General features: G+C 43.5%; 2 protein-coding genes across 3 annotated transcripts; both read left to right on the forward strand.

The window, feature by feature from the left end:
* The first annotated feature begins 3,720 nt into the window (after window positions 1-3,720).
* Window positions 3,721-4,650, forward strand: LOC129339619 (olfactory receptor 734-like). The gene has a single exon (XM_054994200.1). The coding sequence runs from the start codon at window positions 3,721-3,723 to the stop codon at window positions 4,648-4,650; it is 930 nt and encodes a 309-aa protein (XP_054850175.1).
* Window positions 4,651-11,370: 6,720 nt separating this feature from the next.
* LOC129338593 (olfactory receptor 4Q2-like) lies at window positions 11,371-14,944 on the forward strand. 2 transcript variants are annotated; one of them, XM_054992947.1, is made up of 2 exons: window positions 11,371-11,380; window positions 14,016-14,944. In XM_054992947.1, exons 1-2 carry the CDS (start codon window positions 11,371-11,373, stop codon window positions 14,942-14,944), a joined length of 939 nt encoding a protein of 312 aa, XP_054848922.1. The 2 variants fall into 2 exon arrangements, with proteins under 2 accessions (XP_054848922.1, XP_054848921.1); XM_054992946.1 differs by lacking the exon at window positions 11,371-11,380 and having other exon boundaries at window positions 14,000-14,944.
* The last annotated feature ends 3,862 nt before the right edge of the window (window positions 14,945-18,806 follow it).

The following is an 18,806-nucleotide window of genomic DNA, read 5'->3' on the forward strand; positions in this document are numbered from 1 at the left end:
GAGACCATACTGTTTGAAAATGTTCTATAATTTTTTGGCAAATCTGCTAAGCTTTGCCATTTTCCAGAAAACTTTTGCCGCTATGTCAAAGAAAGTATCTTCATATTTCAGCCTATTTTGAGATAGTGAGTGAATACTAAGTAAAGAATGTGAACTATGTGAGCAGGTAGTTTCTATATGGGTAGGCAATATTTTTCCACAGAAAGTTTTTCAGGAGGAAAACCAAGGAATAGTAAAAAATAATTAAGTTCTAAATCATAATTAAGTAAATCAAAAGTAGATTTTAAATATAAAATCCCAATAAGGGTGAAGACAGGGATGAGGTCCAAAGAGAAGCATTCTGTAGACAGTTTCAAGTGGGTAGCTGCGTTGGTCTGTACTAGCACCTTCTACTAGCACCTTAGAGACCAACAAGATTTCCAGGGTATGAACTTTCAAGAGTCAAATCTCCCTTCATTAGATATCTTTAGGCAAAATTGTTTTGACAAGCACTCTTAGAATACTTATATCTGAGTGAGTGTCAGAGACTGGAAGTTTGGTGACGTTTAAATGACAAATCTATTCCCTAAATAAAAATTGGATGTCAGAAGGACTTCAGTGTGATCTTCAGGGTTGGGGTGTCATCTTTTCCTGACTTCTGACTTCAACAATGGCACAGCAGGCAGAAATTTAACAGGTGAAGCTTTCCTTATTATTGGGTCATGCCCAATAACATGCACCTTACCTTCCACAATACAGCTTTAAGATGGGATGTCTTCAGCATTCAAACCCCGCCACACTGTGTGGCTGCTTCCACACACACTGGATAATGCACTTTCAATGCTCTTTAGTGATCATTTGGAACTGGCTGTTTGGCCATTTCCACACATATTGGATAATGCACTTTCAATGCACTTTAGCGATCCTTCGGAAGTGGGTCTTTTGTTTCACAAACGAAAATTCAGTTCCAAAAGATCACTAAAGAGCATTGAAAGTGCATTATCCAGTGTGTGTGGAAATGGCCTGTGATTACTGCATGGCTGCTGTGTTCTTGCTCCCAGTAAGAAAAAAATGAAAAGGCGGATTATTTATTTGAGTGTGGTGCAGGAAACTAATCAGCCTAGATCCATGATACATCTCGGAAGAGAAACAGAGAATCTAAGACAGCGGATGCTGGCAGAAGCTCAAGGCAACCAAGAAGATCACAGCAAGACATCTGGACTTGAGTCTATTGGCACCTTTGAGACCAGCAAGATTTTCAGGGTGCAAGCTTTCAAGAGTCAGAGATCCCTTCTTAATCTTTGGTGAGGCACAGATACTCAAGATACGCCGGGAAAAGACTGGGGAGAAATAGAAAACAACCAGACCTTGTAACCCCTGCAGGTTAGAATTCCTTTTCTTAAGGGAGAACCAGGACAAAATACTGTGAGATGACGGGGAGTACTCACGAGCATAAATCACTCTGTAAAAATAAGAAAGATTCATGGACCATGTCATGGTAGAAAAGAACAAGGCTATGACAAGAAAGCAGTAGAAAGACTCAAGAAGATACCTCAAAGCCTGGCTTAAGTATGCCTTGATATTGATTGGACTGAGGCTGGACATTGCCTTTCGTTATGATGGCTTCCGTTCCAGAAGGGTAGCTGTGTTAGCCTGTTGCGGTGAAAATAACAAAGGTTTGTGGCACCTTAAAGGCAAACAGATTTATTATGCCATGCACTTCCATGGGCTGGAGGTGCTTTGTCAGCTGAAGGAAGGGAACAAGCCTATTTCTGCAGATGCATTTGTCAGGCGCATGACATCCAGTGAAGTGGGCTATAGTCCACAAAAGTGCATGCAACAATAAATCTGTTAGTTGTTAAGGTACACAGATCTCTGTTGCTTTAGTTGATACAGCTCTCTGTCTCTGTCTGGAATTGCCCCCTTGAAAGCTGAAGGGAACATCTGGACACAATCCAACCAAGACTTAGTCTTGCTGAAGGCAATTGAAACCAAGGGGCTGAAGTTCAAATGCACCGTGTTGGATTGTGCGGCCTCCGTGTTCAAGGTAGGTTGCTTGGTCCCTGTTCCCTCCTGGTGGGAGGGGGGACCTGGCACTTACCTTGTGTTAGGCAGAGTGTAAATAAAGTGCAGTGGAGTCATGCTGTGCTGGTTAAAAAGTTTATTTAGGAGCTACATACTTGAGAGTAAAGGGGAGAAATAGAAATAGGTCCTCACTATCTGACTACGGCTGATTCCACACACGTTGGATAATGCACTTTCAATGCACTTTATCAATCGTTTGAGGTGGATTTTTTGTTCCGCACACAACAAAATCCATTGCAAATGATCTATAAAGAGGATTGGAAGTGCATTATCCAATGTGTGTGGAATCACTCTACATCTTAGAGAAGAGACATCCAGGAGAGAGAAGAAGCAGGATGTTGCCCTGTTTAGCCCAATAGGAGACAAGGAAATGACCCCCCAGGAAACAAGAGAGATGCTTCCCTCACCCTAAGTGATCCTTGCTGCCCCCTGTGTGGAAGGCTCTTCTTCCCTTCTTACTTCCTTCTTGTACACCAGACATTGCCATTTCCAAAACCTTGCACCTTGTTTGTGTTCTGTTCTGCGTGTGCACACTCCTCAGTGATATTTTAGGGGACGCAAGGGCTCTTACTGCATGCTACAGGGCCTGTGTTTATAATCCTTGTTTCCACCCCAGTGGCTTGCAGCTAGATGCCTCTGAGAAATTCACAGGCAGTTAAAGGGATAGGCGTACTCTGCTGTTACTTCCAGTGGATGGTACACAGAAGTATAATGCATTTGCATTATATAGATATCTCTCTGTCTCTCTCAGCCTAACCTACCTCACAGGGTTGTTGTGAAGATAAAATAGAGGCAGGGAGAATGATATTGTAAACTGCTTGGGGAGAAAAATGGGATATAAATATCTCAATAAATAAATATGAAAGGTCATATAAACTCGTGGCAATCCTCCTATCTTGTGGCAGTGAGTTCCATAATTTAACCATGCGTGCCCAAAAGTTTTGCATAGAGATTAATTCTTCAGCACCCAATAAATTCATTGTGTCCGATCAGCTGACTTATTTTCCTCCTATCCTCACATTTTATTTCACTACCGCACTACAAATGCATTTAGGATACTATTTCTGTTTTCCCCTTTCTGTCTCACTTTAAGCTTTGCCCAAAATACCGCCTGTATTTATAGCACTGAAACCTTTGGCATGTCACCTTTTCATGTTCTGAAGATCAGTATCTGTAACAGCCTTATGTTAATACAGAAACTAGCCCACCTTATGCAGCTTTTGCTGGCTGGGAGATACAATGGTGGAAAATACTTCTCCTAAGGCTTTGAGTGTCCATAAAAGAGAATTCTTAAAAATGTTCAAATTATGACAATACTGTGAATTGAAGATTTTGGAGGGTCAAACTCAAGTTAGAAGACACTTCTTTCTCTCTTGCATTCTGCTTTCCTCTCTTTCTTATCCTTTCTTCCTTATGTTTCTGTTTCTGGATGGATAAGTGAGTCTAGAAGAGTAAATGGACGCATAGCTCAGGTTCACATTTTCCACTATTAATCTGATGACAAAAGATATCTCCTCCTTTTCCCCGCCATTCCTCTTTTCTACCAGCCTTCCTTCCCACCCAGGGGTTTCCTGCTTATATCTCCAAAGGATGGAGGATGGCAATGGAGTGGGCAAACTTATGATGATAGAGTCACCAGCCAACCATCCTGCAGGCATGAGAAACAACAGCGAAGTGACAGACTTCATCTTGACAGGACTGTCCCATCAGCGTGGTGTCCAGCTCTTCCTCTTTGCCCTTTTCCTCACTTTCTACCTGATCGTCTTGCCCAGCAACATCCTCATCATTGTCACCATTCGAGGCGACCCCCAGCTCAACTCACCCATGTACTTCCTGTTGGCCAACCTAGCTTTCTTGGACATCTGGTATTCCTCTATCACCGCCCCCAAGATGTTGATTGACTTCTTTGCCGAGCGCAAGATCATTTCCTTCTGGGGATGCATCGCTCAGCTCTTCTTCCTCCATTTTGTGGGTGCCTCCGAGATGTTCTTACTCACTGTCATGGCCTACGATCGCTACGCAGCCATATGCCGGCCCCTGCACTATACCAACATGATGAGCCGGCGTCTGTGCATCGTCTTGGTTCTATGTTCTTGGTTGGGGGGCTTTGTCCACTCAACCATCCAAGTTGTGTTGATCCTCCGCCTCCCATTCTGTGGGCCCAATGAACTGGACAACTACTTCTGCGACATCACCCAAGTGTTGAGGATCACCTGTGCCAACACTTTTGCCGAGGAGATGGTGATGATCTTCAGTAGCGGCCTTATTTCTGTGGTCTGCTTTGTGGCCCTCTTGGTTTCCTATGCCTTCTTGCTCACTGTGCTGAAGAAGAACTCCGGTGAATCATCCAACAAGGCACTGTCCACATGTTATTCTCACATCACTATCGTAATTTTCATGTTTGGACCTGCCATCTACATCTATGCCCGGCCCTTTGATGAATACGCCCCTGACAAGATAGTCTCTGTCTTCCACACCGTCATCTTTCCCCTCTTGAATCCCATCATTTACACCTTCAGGAACAAAGAGATCAAGACTGCCATGAAGAAGGTAGTCACTAGATTTTTCCTCTGCAAGAAGAACTGAAGGGGAAAGAATGTCAGCCATCTTGGATTCTTCATTTTGTGACCAAGGGCCAAGCTACACATGACGAATGACACTTGAACGGCAAGTGGATTGAGTGGAGGGCAAGTGACAAGTGAATACGCCCCTGACAAGATAGTCTCTGTCTTCCACACCGTCATCTTTCCCCTCTTGAATCCCATCATTTACACCTTCAGGAACAAAGAGATCAAGACTGCCATGAAGAAGGTAGTCACTAGATTTTTCCTCTGCAAGAAGAACTGAAGGGGAAAGAATGTCAGCCATCTTGGATTCTTCATTTTGTGACCAAGGGCCAAGCTACACATGACGAATGACACTTGAACGGCAAGTGGATTGAGTGGAGGGCAAGTGAACATGGAGAAATACACTTGCCATTCAAGTGTCATTCGTCATGTGTAGCTTGGCCCCTAGACATCGGTGACCTCCAATGACCTAGAATGAAAAAATGCACTCCTTTTTGATAATTAAATGTCAATTGGAGATACCAGTCCTCTTATCATTTTTCAGTGGTTACCTGTTCTTATTCACATTGTGAAACTTAGAGCCAAGCTACAAGTGACGAATGACACTTGCCTGGCAAGTGAACAGACTCATGTGTATTCCTCCCTGTTCACTTGCCACTCACTTGCTCTCCACTTGATCAAATGGAGCGCAAGTGAATGGCAAGTGAACAGGGAGGAATACAAGTGAGGGCCAAGCTATACATGATGAATAACACTTGAACAGCAAGTGTATTTCTCCCTGTTCACTTGCCCTCCACTCAATCCACTTGCCATTCAAGTGTAATTCGTCATGTGTAGCTTGGCCCTGAGTCTGTTCACTTGCCAGGCAAGTGTCATTTGTCATTCGTAGCTTGGCTCTGAGAGCCAGCTCTTTTGTTTGTGATATTCAGTTTTTGTTGGTTAAATTATCAGTGGTGGCATTTTGACCTAATCAACTGGATGCTCATTGGTTAAAACAAGTGACGACAAAAGAATTAAGGAGAAATGTCAATTTGCTTTGATTTTTTTTTCATGCTAAAATCCATTATATAACCTTATCCTTACTTCTTGTGTAACCTGGCACACCCTGAGTTTCTTTCAAGGTAGGTTAAAGGGCTTGCAATGAAGAGACAATTTTCACTAGTAACCATATTTATTTATTGAACTACTACCCCACCTTACTTCCTTTATGGAATTCACAGTTATCTAAATAAGATTCTGAGGGCCAAGCTACACATGACGAATGACACTTGAACAGCAAGTGTATTTCTCCCTGTTCACTTGCCCTCCACTCAATCCACTTGCCATTCAAGTGTCATTCATCATGTGTAGCTTGGCCCTCAGATGGTTTCCCATGCAGGGAGTGACCAAACCCACATCTGATTATCTTCAGCAAAGTTACTGTATCATGTGCCTCCCAATCATAACCCAGAATTGAAATGTGAAAATTTTAAATATATTTAAATATCTAGTAAACATGACCAAGTAAATATGAAAATATATCTGCAAGGTAATACGTGTCATATTTTTATAGCCTATGACCACTGGAATCTTAGCCTCGGTATGGTGCAAACTTATTTCACTAATACGAAATCCAAAACTGAGGTTTTTTGAATGTCCAACAATAAAACCATGAATCCAGTTATCCAAGACTTACCATGAATCCAATTGTCCAAGACTTACCATGAATCCAATTGTCCAAGACTTATCCAAGCATTACAGAAATCTCTTCCTGACGTCAACAGCTGACCATGGAAAAACTGCCCCTTCCGGATGTTTATTGAGTTATAAGAATGGATTTAACCAGGAGGCCACACATTTTTAACATTTACTTCTGAATCTTTTATTAAATCCTTCACAAAAATGGATTGAATGTGTGTGCGTGTTATGTGCATTAAGTCACCTCTGACCTATGGCGAGTCGACCCTATGAAAGAGCTCCAAAATGTCCCATCATGTGTTCCCCGATAATGTCTTCTGTAGGGACCAGATTTAAAAGTAAACAGTAACAGTTTTAGTTAGGGGAGAAATGGTGAGGCAGAGGTGTACACTTACGCTCCCAAGGCCTCATTCTTTTGCTGACCGGGTAAACCATTGTCTGGCTTGCAGTTCCCTTACATTACACACATACAGGCCCATGTGGCTCAAAGTCTCTCCAACAAAAATATGCCCAAATAGAAAACTGATGTCGCATGGAGTCTAATCTGGAATTGCTGTCTTTGAATTAAAGAACCTCACATGAAAAAACAAACAAACAAATAAATAAAAATGCACACATATAGCCATAGGGTTGCCAGCCTCCAGGTGGGGCCAGGAGATGTCCCAGAATTACAAATGATCTCTAGATTACAATAATCAGTTCCCCTGGAGGAAATGGCTGCTCCAGAAGGCAGACTCTATGGTATACTACACAGTCTAGGAGAAACAGAGGTCCTAGAATGACCTTACATCCCTGCTTAGCTCCCGCCCTTTCCCAAACTCACCCTCCTCAGACTCCACCCCCAGATATCCAGGAATTTTCCCACCCAGAACTGGCAACCGTACATGCGGGTTTGTGCTAAGTTGGATGGTTTCTGCAATACATTGATCAATGGGGCCCCTGTCAATCACATTTCTATCTGCACTGCCTCCGAGGAGCTCAGAGCAGAGGTGCAGAACCAGCTGCCCCAGCCCAGGAGTCTGCACCTGCCTTCCTTTTGCATGAGACCAGATGCTACCCTGGCCAGTGGTGTATTGTGTGGAGGAAGCCCAAGACACCCCCTCCTGGCACAATGGCACATGTCAGGCAACGGGAGGTACTGCATTGGAGGGTGGACTCTATTGCCATTATATTCCACTGAGGTCCAGCCTCACACTAAACTCTGCCCTCCCACCCCCAAATCTCCAGGAATTTCTTAGCTCTGACTTGACCTCCCTATATGCTAGTCCTTTCCCACTAAGCCATGCCTCTCTATACCATGTTCTTGCCTGTCCCCATGTGGCTAGTGGTGGTGATATCAGGGCTGCAGCGGGGCGCCTAATGCCTGCTGGCATAGCTCCTTTGGGCCTCCCCTCTTGACCCAGTGGTTAGGGCACTGGTCTTGAGCAGGGGGGAGACTGTGGGTCACACATAGCCTTTGCCTTTTCTTGTCTTTCTGTTTTCACTTTTTCAGGGGGAGGGGTGTGTGGCTCAGAGGTGGGATGTATGTGTGTGGGTAGTGCTTTTGCTGTCTGTTGGGCCCTTGTTAGTGAAGGGGCGGGCGTCCTATCCACCACACAGGGGTGCCCTTCCCTATGGGCTAGCTAGGGGCTTCTCAGGCCCCATGCCTCTGTTGGGGTCCCACTGTCCCTGAGTCTTCCCTCCCTTCCTGCCAGCTCTCCATAGAGCATAAGTGGGAGTGGCCTCAAGCAGGGCTGTATTATTCATAAGGCTGACTAGGCCGAAGCCTAGAGGCCCCGCAGGGACGAGGGGCCTCTCATTTTTTTTGCTGAGGCACCCCCACACACACACACACACACATCAATTACAATTAATTGCTTCTCTTATATAACCTCCATAAGATAATTAACTGCTTCCTTACTGAAGTGAAACAAATTGTCTCTTATATTAAAACAATTATCCATAAATTATATCTATTTTAATAAATAATTTTTAAAAATATTCACTTCAAAATATTACAGTATTGAACAATTATACCCCCAAAATGTGCTTTCCTGAAGAGTTCTATTTACACAATATTTTTTTTTTAATTGTGAATAGAATTCTTCAGGAGACTCTCAAAACAGATATAGGGCTATGTACTGCCGTCTAGTACCTACCATACCAGGGTCAGGCCGTCAGATGTAGTGGGATGAAACACTGAAGTGCCGGAGGGGGCCCGAAATACCTGAAAGCCTGGGTCCTGGCCATGGGTTAATACGGCCCTGGCCTCAAGGTGCAATTGCTGGATCAGAGGCTGGTGATTGGCTGCTTGTGTGTGCCATTCACAGAAAAGTCATCAATTGCTGCTGCCTGATTGGTGAACGTTGCCAGGTTTTCCATGGACTCTGCTGTGCTTGCTACGCTGTCCGTGCCTTGTGGCAGGCCGTGCATTGCTGTTCCCCTCTGCAGAATGCCCATAGGAAATGGACCAGTTCCATCACAATCACACCTACGAATTGCCATCACCACAGGTGGCTCTCTGGATTGGGCTGCCCATCACAAATCCTCCCCGAAGTGCTGTGGAGGGGGAAATTCTCATGCATAATATAGGCTCCGGTATCCCCCCCCCCATCTCTATTGCAAATAGTCATCGTGGCTGTAACCGGGCAATTTAGAATTGGAAAATGGCATTTGGGAAAAGATTGGATTGAACACAGCCTATGTTTTACTTTCTTGTTCCAATCTGCCACTCCACTCGGTCTGTTTAGTCTTTAAAGAAATAAAACTCAGGAAATCAGTTTTGGGTCTTCCATCATAAAATGTAGTTTGCAAAACTGGGGGAGAGTTAAAGCTCTGCTTAAGATTGGAGAGAAGTGCTGTCCATCAAAGCAGGCAAACCTATTAAATACATTGCATCTGTTAAATATACTGTAGTAAATAATAATATGCTCCTTCTCCCCTCTGAATTCTGTTCGAGCCAGTGCCTTGCCTGAATTTTTGTTAAAATGCACAAACAAGCAAGCAACTGTGACAAACAACCTCACCCCTTCCTGTTTTTTTTTTAACGCAAACTAATAACTGTAGTTCTTCTTACAGGGAAAGAGGCTGTTTTGATTAAGTTTTGAAACGAAGTTCTCCAAGTGTTCTGCCTTTGCTTTCTTGGTGACGTCAAAGCAACAACATTGGAAAAAATAAGACCTCCCTCTGGACCGGTAAGATTTCCGTCCCCTCGATGCCCTCAGCTCCAGTTTGCCCTGTCAATATCCAGACAGAGGAACAAAAATAATCTTTTACCACCCTCACTTGCCTGCTTGGTTGTATTTGGGGAGGGAGTTCAAAGTCCTGGATGCTGGAACACTGGCGGCATCATTCTGATGCAATTGGCTCAGGAGAGTCATTCATGGTGCAACATCAAAGCAAGTGAGTGGAGCAAGAGGTACGTTAGCCCCTGAACAAACTGCCTGATGCAAAATTGCATGTAAGAAACTCAACCTTTGTTCTAATTCAGTCATGTTTCTTGGTTTTTATGAAGATAGTTTCAAGTACGTACCTGTGTTGGTCTGCAGTAGAACAGCAGGATTTGAGTCGAGTGGCAAAGCTCCCTTCTTTAGATACTCTCAAAGGCTTATACCTTTTGACTTTCAAAAGCTTATGCCCCGAAAATCTTGCTGATCTCTAAGGTGCCACTGGACTCAAATCTTAATTTGCATGGTTACCAACGAGGTTGCATTTAGGGGGGTTAGAAATAAAATAAGCTGCAAAGGGGCGACTCCACAATTTTGTGGATCATCTAGTGATTCCTTTCAAAATCAGAAGAATTAAAACCTGTTGGCTAAAACCCCCCAAAAAGTCCATCAGGGGCAGGATTGTGTTTCTAACCGTGGCCAAACAGATAGTGCTAAGAGGACCACAGGCACGAAGGGCCTGCCGATTGTTTGTCCCCAACATCTTGCATTCTGAAGAACATTGCTCCTGAGCATGGAGGTTCTATTTAGAATTATAGCTAAACTAATAGGCCCTTATCCTCCATAAAAGAGTTGCTTTCTCACTCATCTAAATGTTTTTAGCGTGCTGCATAAAATTAAGTGTGCAATTGCACAGACTAATCTTCTCTTTTAAAATCCTTGACATGAATGTGCAGTGTAGTGTAGCAGCTCGAGTCCTGGGCTAGGACCTTTGAGTCCTCCTGAGCACAAATCCCCGCTAAACGCTGGAGCTCACTGGGTGACCCAGAGCCAGCCACCTTCTCTCAGCCTAACCTACCTTACAGGGTTATGGTGTGGGACAGATGGTAAGAAAGACCCTGCACACCGTCTTCCTTGGAAGAAAGATCAGACAAAATACAGCTAGGAAACAAAATGGGGTGTAGAGAAGGTTGGTAGCTGGAGAAGTATGGTTGTTCTTCCAGAAAGTCAAAGGCAGTTTGGACTGAGAAGTTGTCACATGTGGCTTTTGTGTAGGGTTGTCAGAAAAAAATGTTCTGCCTCTTTGACAGACCCTGAATGTGTGGAAACGGGCAGCTGACACTTTTCATTGCATAACATCCCATTAAGCCTCTACAAAAGGGCTGTTTTTCTTCCTTAGGGTTGTTGGTAACCCTATATATGCATTCATCCTACTTTTGCATCTGCTAAAAAGTTGTGCAGGTTTTTGGATTTCAAAAGCCTGCAGAATTTGTGTGACCAGAGGCAACAGCAAGAGATAAGCACGTGCCGTATTGGAAGTGAAATTCTCAAAATATTTTCCACTTTTTAAAAAACTTGTTAACTGTCTTCAGCTCTTGATAGCTAGAGTCAGTGCAATTAAAAAGGTCTTTGTAGTATTGCCTAAAGGCAGAGTGTGCTGTTGAGTTGCAACCAACTCATGATGACCACCCTGCGAAGTTCTACCGCAACGGGTGTTCAGGGCAAGAGCTCAGCAGACATTGTTGGCTGTTGCTTTTCTCTGCAGAACAGCCTCAGTCTTCCTTGGTGGCCCAGTCTCCCATCCAAGTACTGACCCTCCTTAACTTCTAAGCTCTGATGAGATCAGGCTAGCCTGGGCTACAAGTCTGAGATATTAGGTAGTCTAAATGACTTAAATGTCATGCACGAATTCTTTAATGAAACCTAGTGCTCATGATCTGGAAGTATTTCGCTACATAAGAAACTTGTGTTGCCATTGTGGGATGCTATCCTTATCCTTCATTTCAATGACTTTTAACCTTCAGATCATTTTCGCACTTGGGCAAGGAAAGGAGAAAAGAATATATGTTTTAGAAACTTCTTTACTAGGATTATTCCTGACTGGAAAGCAGCTGTCCAGTATTGTTAAATCCTGTGTGCCATAGCTAAACAACTGTGCACACGTCTACCCACTGAATTTTACTGGAGGTACCTGAAAGGAAGATGGCCCTGAAAGTAAGTTCCTTGAATCTCAGTGGGAAAGGTGGACTATGAATGAATTGAATTGAATTGAATTGAATGAATGAATGAATGAATGAATGAATGAATGAATGAATGAATGAATGAATGAATGAATGAATGAATGAATGAATGAATAAGCTGGCTCTCCCACCCGAAAAAGGCTATACATTAAAACGTTTAAAATTACTGTACATGCCTGTATCTTAAACATGAATTCAAGATGACTTTATTTTTCTTAAAAACACACCTGCTCTTCCTTTCAGGTAAATGCAGTCTATATGTACATCTCAGGTGTCAAAAAGAGGTGACTGAAAATCAGGAACTATTGAGGAGACAGAAAACAAAGATCCAGTTTTTCTTACGGCCAGCTCAGGTTGAAGAAATTTATCTTAACCAAATGGGGCAAAGAGTGTAATGCATTTTTGACCAGCACTTTTCACTATATGGTGACTACAATTTAGCAGCAAGGGAGTGAATGCTTTATGATTTTATGTTGTGTGTTACAGTGAATGTCTGAAATATGTTGAATGCTGACCACGGCCATTTCCACGCTGTTTGTGGTTACTTCCTTTTCCTCGCTTTCAAGCTGTTTTGCCAAGTGGCAAAGACAACTCATCTTCCGCCTGCAGCACTGACATGAGCTTTTTTGTGGTTTTTAGTTCATACTGAAATGTCCAAACACACTCAAAAAAAGCACTTTTTAAAAGAGAATTTCCAGCGCGTTTGTCACCACATAGAAAATAGGAGCATTGACCAGTCAATGTGCGCATGATTGTTGACATTGGCCATTTCCACACACGTTGAATAATGCACATTCAATGCACTTTAGTTATCCTTTAGAAGTGGATTTTTTGTTCCACACATGGAAAATCAGTTACAAATGTGCACTAAAGCGTATTGAAAGTGGATTATTCAACGTGTGTGGAAACGGCCATTGTCGACTTCTGTGCATTACTCACTGTCGCTGGCAGACTCTACATATTGACTGAGCATCGTGCAAAATCCCTTGTTCCTGCTGCTTGTCTATGAACATTTCCTATGCCCTTATCATTCACATGAACTGCAGCACAGATACACACGTTTGTATCAGGGGGACTTTTGTTTTACTTCTCTTTCTATTTCCTCTTGTTTTTCTTGTATTATCATCTCTTCCTTTTCTGAATGCTTGGATTCTCAGTATGCCTTTCCTCTTTCAACATGTGTCTTAGGCCTAATAATAGAGAATGATGGCTGCAATTCTGTGCGCACTTACCTGGGGGTAAGACCAAGTGAATGAAGTAGGACTTTGTGCTGAGTAAACATACAAACTACTTTGCCAGGGTTATGGCATCAGGGTGGGTTTGTGTATTACTCATCACATTTTCATCCTGTTTTCCCTCTGAGATGCTCAGGGCATCATACATGGTTCTCCCATTCTCTTTTTTCCCTGTTAGGTAGGTTAATCTGAGAGTGACTGGCCCAAAATCACCCAGTGAATTTCATGACCAAGTAGCAAAATAGAAAAGAGTCCAGTAGCACCTTTAAGAATAACCAACTTTACTGTAGCGTAAGATTTTGAGAACCACAGCTCTCTTCGTCAGATGGAGCATCTGACAAAGAGAACTGTGGTTCTCGAAAGCTTAGGCTACAGTAAAGTGGGTTAGTCTTAAAGGTGCTACTGGACTCTCTACTATTTTGCTACTACAGACTAACACAGCTCTGGATCTATGACTAAGTAGGGGGTTGAACCTGAATTTCCCCAATCCTAGTCCTTATCTGTAACCACTGAACAATTCTGATTCTTACCATTAACTAGGTATCCACTATTCTATATTTGGCTCAAGTATACTAAATTAAGCTACGCCCTGGATAGCCTAGGCAAGCCTGATTTCATCAGATCTCAGAAGTCAAGCAGGTTAGTAATTGGATGGGAGACCTCCAAAGAAGATCAGGATTGCTACACAGAGGCAGGCAATGGCAATCCATATCTGTTAGGCTCTTGCCTGGAAAACCTCAGCAGAGGTTGCCCTAAGTCAGCTATGACTTGACAGCACTTTCCATCCTGCCATACTAAATTAAATAAAAGTTCAAAGTATACTAAATTCTACATACAGATTTTTCCCCCAAGGGAAATATACTAAAGTTTGCAATTGCAATTTCCTTATTTTTCCAGGGGGCAGCAGGGGGGATCTTACCTGGACAGCCAAATCTGGCAGAAAATGGTTCATATATTAGCCACTTCAGGAAGAGGACATGTCCAAAATGACTCCCTTGGAGAAAAAAGATTATAATGGATGCTATTACATTTCTTATAATGTGTTTGTTTGTTTCACACCTGCAGACAAAATGGAGGCTCTGAAAGGAAACCAGACAAGGATCAATGAGTTTCTCCTGGCTGCCATTTCCCCAACATGGCAGTCCCAAGCCACCCTCTTTGCCATCTTCCTCCTTGTCTATGCAGTCACCCTGGTAGGAAACACCCTCATAATCTTGACGGTGGGGTCTGACCCTCGGCTGCGTACGCCCATGTATTTCCTGCTGGGTAATCTTTCTTTCCTGGATCTTTGCTACTCCACCGTCACCGCTCCAAAGATGCTGATGGACTTCTTGGCTACAAAAAGGAGCATCTCTTTTGATGCCTGCATGACCCAGCTCTTTTTCCTCCATTTTGTGGGTGCCGCTGAGATGTTTCTCCTTACTGTCATGGCCTACGACAGGTACGTAGCTATTTGTAAGCCTCTGCATTACCCTGCTATCATGAACCGGCAGCTCTGTAGCTGGCTGGTGGCAGCTTCTTGGACAGGAGGGTTCATCCACTCTACGGTCCAGACCATCCTTACTATGAGGCTGCCCTTCTGTGGGCCCAACCATGTGGACAACTTCTTCTGTGATGTCCCACCAGTCATCAAGTTGGCTTGCACTGACACATACGTCATTGAGCTCCTCATGGTCTCTAACAGTGGCCTCATCTCCACCAGTTCCTTCATAATTTTGGTGATCTCCTATGCTACTATCCTGGTGAGGATCCGTTCCCCTGAGGGGAGACGCAAAGCCCTCAATGTCTGCGCCTCCCACCTCACAGTGGTGACCTTGTTCTTTGGGCCCTGCATCTTCATCTACGCTCGGCCTTTCTCCACTTTCTCCGTGGACAAACTGGTGTCCCTCCTGTACAACATCATCACACCTATGCTGAACCCCTTAATCTACACGTTGAGGAACAAAGATGTGAAGTCAGCCATGGCTAGGCTGAGGAGCAAGGAAACAGCTTCTGAAAAGAAGCTGCCATTGTGAAGTGGATAGAAAACTAAGAGCCTGAAAGAACTGTAGCTTTCACAGGGAGATATTGACTAGGGGGAGGTGGCTATTTGGGGGTAGAATTTGTTATACTTCTTTAGTATACTCTGCAATGTTCAGTCCTGGAATACCTAAACTGGGTCACCATTTTCTCAAGATCTAATTCTTCCACATAGATTTTCTTTCAGATATACTTCATCTTAACATTCAAGTCATAAAATTATACCTAAGGCTAACACTGCTAAAGTCCAGTTGAGTTAAAAGGACTGTTCTGTAGCATATCACTTCAGACTGTAGATGTTGAGGTGTTCCACATGAATACTTTTCCCTATTATTTTTAAAACACTTCTGGAATATGACAGTCTTGGTGTCAAGGATCAGAATAGTAGCTAATCTTCTAGATAAGGTAGTTTTATAAGTAGAGATAACTTATTTCATGAGGAAATTTTAAACTATGCAACGTCAATATCACTACCATTGCCCAACAGCAGCTGAAGTGGCACAGTCCAAGGTAAGTTCCTCTACCATCTGTCTGAACTGGGCCAAAGTCAACTACCAAAGCAGATGTGCTGATTGCTACTGTGCCGCCCGGCATATGGATGATGCCCTCAGGCCTCCCTGCTGGCCACCTAGAGATAGCCATGCCCCTACAAAGGGTATCAACCACCCAGCCTTTGCCAAATATCTCTGGAGGTAGTTGGGTGGTGGTCGCTGGAGAAAAGTGCTGCTATATGTTTTTAAAATCTGCTGCTGTATTGCTTTGTTGTGCATTTTTAAATATTTAAGGAGTTTTATTGGTTTTTAAAGGTACATATATTTTATATTATTGTTCAAATTGTAATCCGCCCTGAGCTTGCTGATGTGGGGAGGGCAAAATATAAATCGAATAAAATAAATAAATAATATTTATTTAGTCGGAGCATTTCTAGTCTGCCTTTTGATCAAATTGACTCCCAAGTTTTAACCAGCTTCTGGTTGTAACTTGCTTGTACCTTCTTCTAAGTCTTCAAGAATGTAAGAACTGCTTTGCACAATTAAGTCTGATTGATTTGAACTTATTGATCTTATAATAATAAAATTCAAGTAAAATAAAACCACATTGTTACTAAAGTGCATCAGTCAAAAGAATGACAGAAAACAGATCTGGGGATAGTACAGCCCTGGTCTCCAACCTTGACCACGGACCACCTGTTGCCTCCCAGTTACGTCGCAGAACAGGTATGAGAGAGAGCCATCCAAACCGTTTTCTGGCCCCAGCATCCTGAACATGGCCAAAAGGGATTCAGAAATGCATGGTCGCTCAGTCTATTACACGTTGCTCATAAATAATCAGGAAGCAGAAATAGGATGAAAAGTTAGTTTGGTGCTAACTTTTTAATAAGGTCCTTGGGGACTGATGGGAGGCACAGCACACCAGAGCTCTTGGTACCCTCAGATACACCTTCTCACTCCAGGCTGTTGTAGTGCCTGGAGCAGTACAGCAATGGTGTTAAGGAAGCCTTCCTCTGCCTCAATTCCTGCCAGCCATTTGGAGGGCAGAAGCGGTGAGTAGTTTTCTTCTGTCAATTCCTCCAGTTGGTGTCCCTGGCTGTCTCTCACTTCCTTGCTAGCAGAGCCTTGTAAACTCAAAGCAGCACCTAGAAAACAAGGCCAGAGCTTAAGCTTGGCCCAAAGATTTGCACCAGAGGAGGAGAAGAAATGATTTGTTAGATTGTCTATTGGAATCATCCTTGGGACGGTTCACAAAGGTCAGCCTTGCAGAGCAACTCATTTCTGCTTCCGGATGAACCCACAGGGACCCAGATTCCCACCTATCAATTCCTTGTAGCCGGAATGGGGGCATCATACTTGAAAACACCTTGTGCAAAAATGAACGTTTGGGTCAGAGATGACAGTCAATCATCTTTTACAAGACTCATGGAGGTGACCCAGCTTACCCTGAAGTACAAAGACCTAGCTCCCCCCCCCCTTATGTGTTAGCCTAGGAACATCATATTTAAAAGTTCCCTCGATTAAACTTTGAAATAATAAGGCATCCTGTATCTCCTTTTTTGAAGGTTTTTAAACAAAGGCTAGATGGCCATCTGACAGCAATGCTGATTTTGTGAACCTGGGCAGATCATGAGAGGGAGGGCAGGAAGGGTTACATCAGTGCTTGGTTCTTGCGGCCCCCTCTTACTTGCCCAATCACCACTTTCAGGTCAGGAAGTAATTTTCTCCAAGCTAGTTTGGCCAGGGATCCTGGAAGGGCTTTTTTGCCTTTTTCTGGGCATGGAATAGGGATCACTGGGGTGGGGGGTGGGGTAGTTGTGAATTTCCTGCATTATGCAGGGTTGGACTAGATGACCCTGGTGATCCCTTCCAACTCTATGATTCTATGATCTCTGATGCAGAGGTATATGATTAGAGGTAGCACAAAGCACATCTTGAGGACGAGTCCTACAGTGCTGTGCAAGAGGTTTATTATTAGTATTGTTGTTTCCAGTGACTTGGTTCTTCTGTGAGCTTTTCCACTTAGCAGAGTGAGTCACCGGAACTAATTCAATAATAACACTTAGGGTTACCAAATAGTTCAATGCTCATAATGCTTCAATCAAGGAACCACTTCCTTATTTGGTATCCTTAAGAACATAAGCAAAGCCATGTTGGATCAGGCCAGTGGCCCATCCAGTCCAACATTCTGTCACACACAGTGGCTAGAAATCCAGTGCCATCTAAAGGACTGTCAGTGAGGCCAGGACACCAGATGCCCTCCCACTGCCTTCCTTCCAGCACCAAGACAACAGAGCACCACCTCCCCACAAAGAGAATACCATCTATCTCCTGTGGCTAATAGCCACTGATGGACCTCTGCTCCATATATTTGTCCAGTCCCCTCTTGAAGCTGGCAATGCTTGTAGCTGCCACCACCTCCTGTGGCAACGAATTCCATGTGTTTATCACCCTTTGTGTAAAGTAGTATTTTCTTCTATCTGTTCTAACCCGACTGCTCAATAATTTCATAGAGTGCCCACGAGTTCTTGTATTGTGAGAGAGGGAGAAAAACACATCTTTCTCTACCTTCTCTAACCCGTGCATTATCTTGTAAACCTCTATCATGTCTCCCCTCAGTCGTCTTTTCTCCAGGCTAAAGAGCCCCAAGCGCCTCAATCTTTCCTCATAGGGAAAGTGTTCCAACCCTTTAATCATTTTAGTTGCCCTTCTCTGTACTTTTTCCAGTGCTATGATATCTTTTTTAAGGTGTGGCGACCAGAACTGTACACAGTACTCCAAATGAGGCCTCACCATCGATTTATACAGAGGCATTATGATACCGGCTGATTTGTTTTCAATCCCTTTCCTAATAACCCCTAGCATAGCATTAGCTTTTTTTATGGCAGTCGCACACTGTGCTGACGTTTTTAGTGAGTTATCTATCATGACTCCAAGATCTCTCTCTTGGTCAGTCTCCGCCAGTTCAGACCCCATCAACTTGTATTTATATTTTGGATTTTTGGTTCCAATGTGCATTACTTTGCACTTGGCTACATTGAACCTCATTTGCCACATGGATGCCCACTCTTCTAGCCTCGACAGATCCCTTTGGAGTGCCTCACAATCCTCTCTGGCTTTCACCACCCTGAACAATTTCGTGTCATCTGCAAATTTAGCTACTTCACTGCTTAATCCCAATTCCAAATCATTAATAAACAAGTTAAAAAGCATTGGACCCAATACCGACCCCTGTGGCACCCCACTGCTCACCACCTTCCACTGTGAGAAGTGCCCGTTTATACTCACTCTCTGTTTCCTATTAATTAGCCAGTTTTCGATCCACAAGAGGACTTGGCCCTTTATCCCATAGCTACTGAGCTTACTT

Source organism: Eublepharis macularius, chromosome 12, assembly GCF_028583425.1.
Source record: "Eublepharis macularius isolate TG4126 chromosome 12, MPM_Emac_v1.0, whole genome shotgun sequence".
Classification (NCBI taxonomy): Eukaryota; Metazoa; Chordata; class Lepidosauria; order Squamata; family Eublepharidae; genus Eublepharis; species Eublepharis macularius.

Coding starts and splice junctions, on each gene's coding strand:
- LOC129339619 (XM_054994200.1), top strand. CDS start 3,721: ATGAGAAACAACAGCGAAGTGACAGACTTCATCTTGACAGGACTGTCC.
- LOC129338593 (XM_054992946.1), top strand. CDS start 14,000: ATGGAGGCTCTGAAAGGAAACCAGACAAGGATCAATGAGTTTCTCCTG.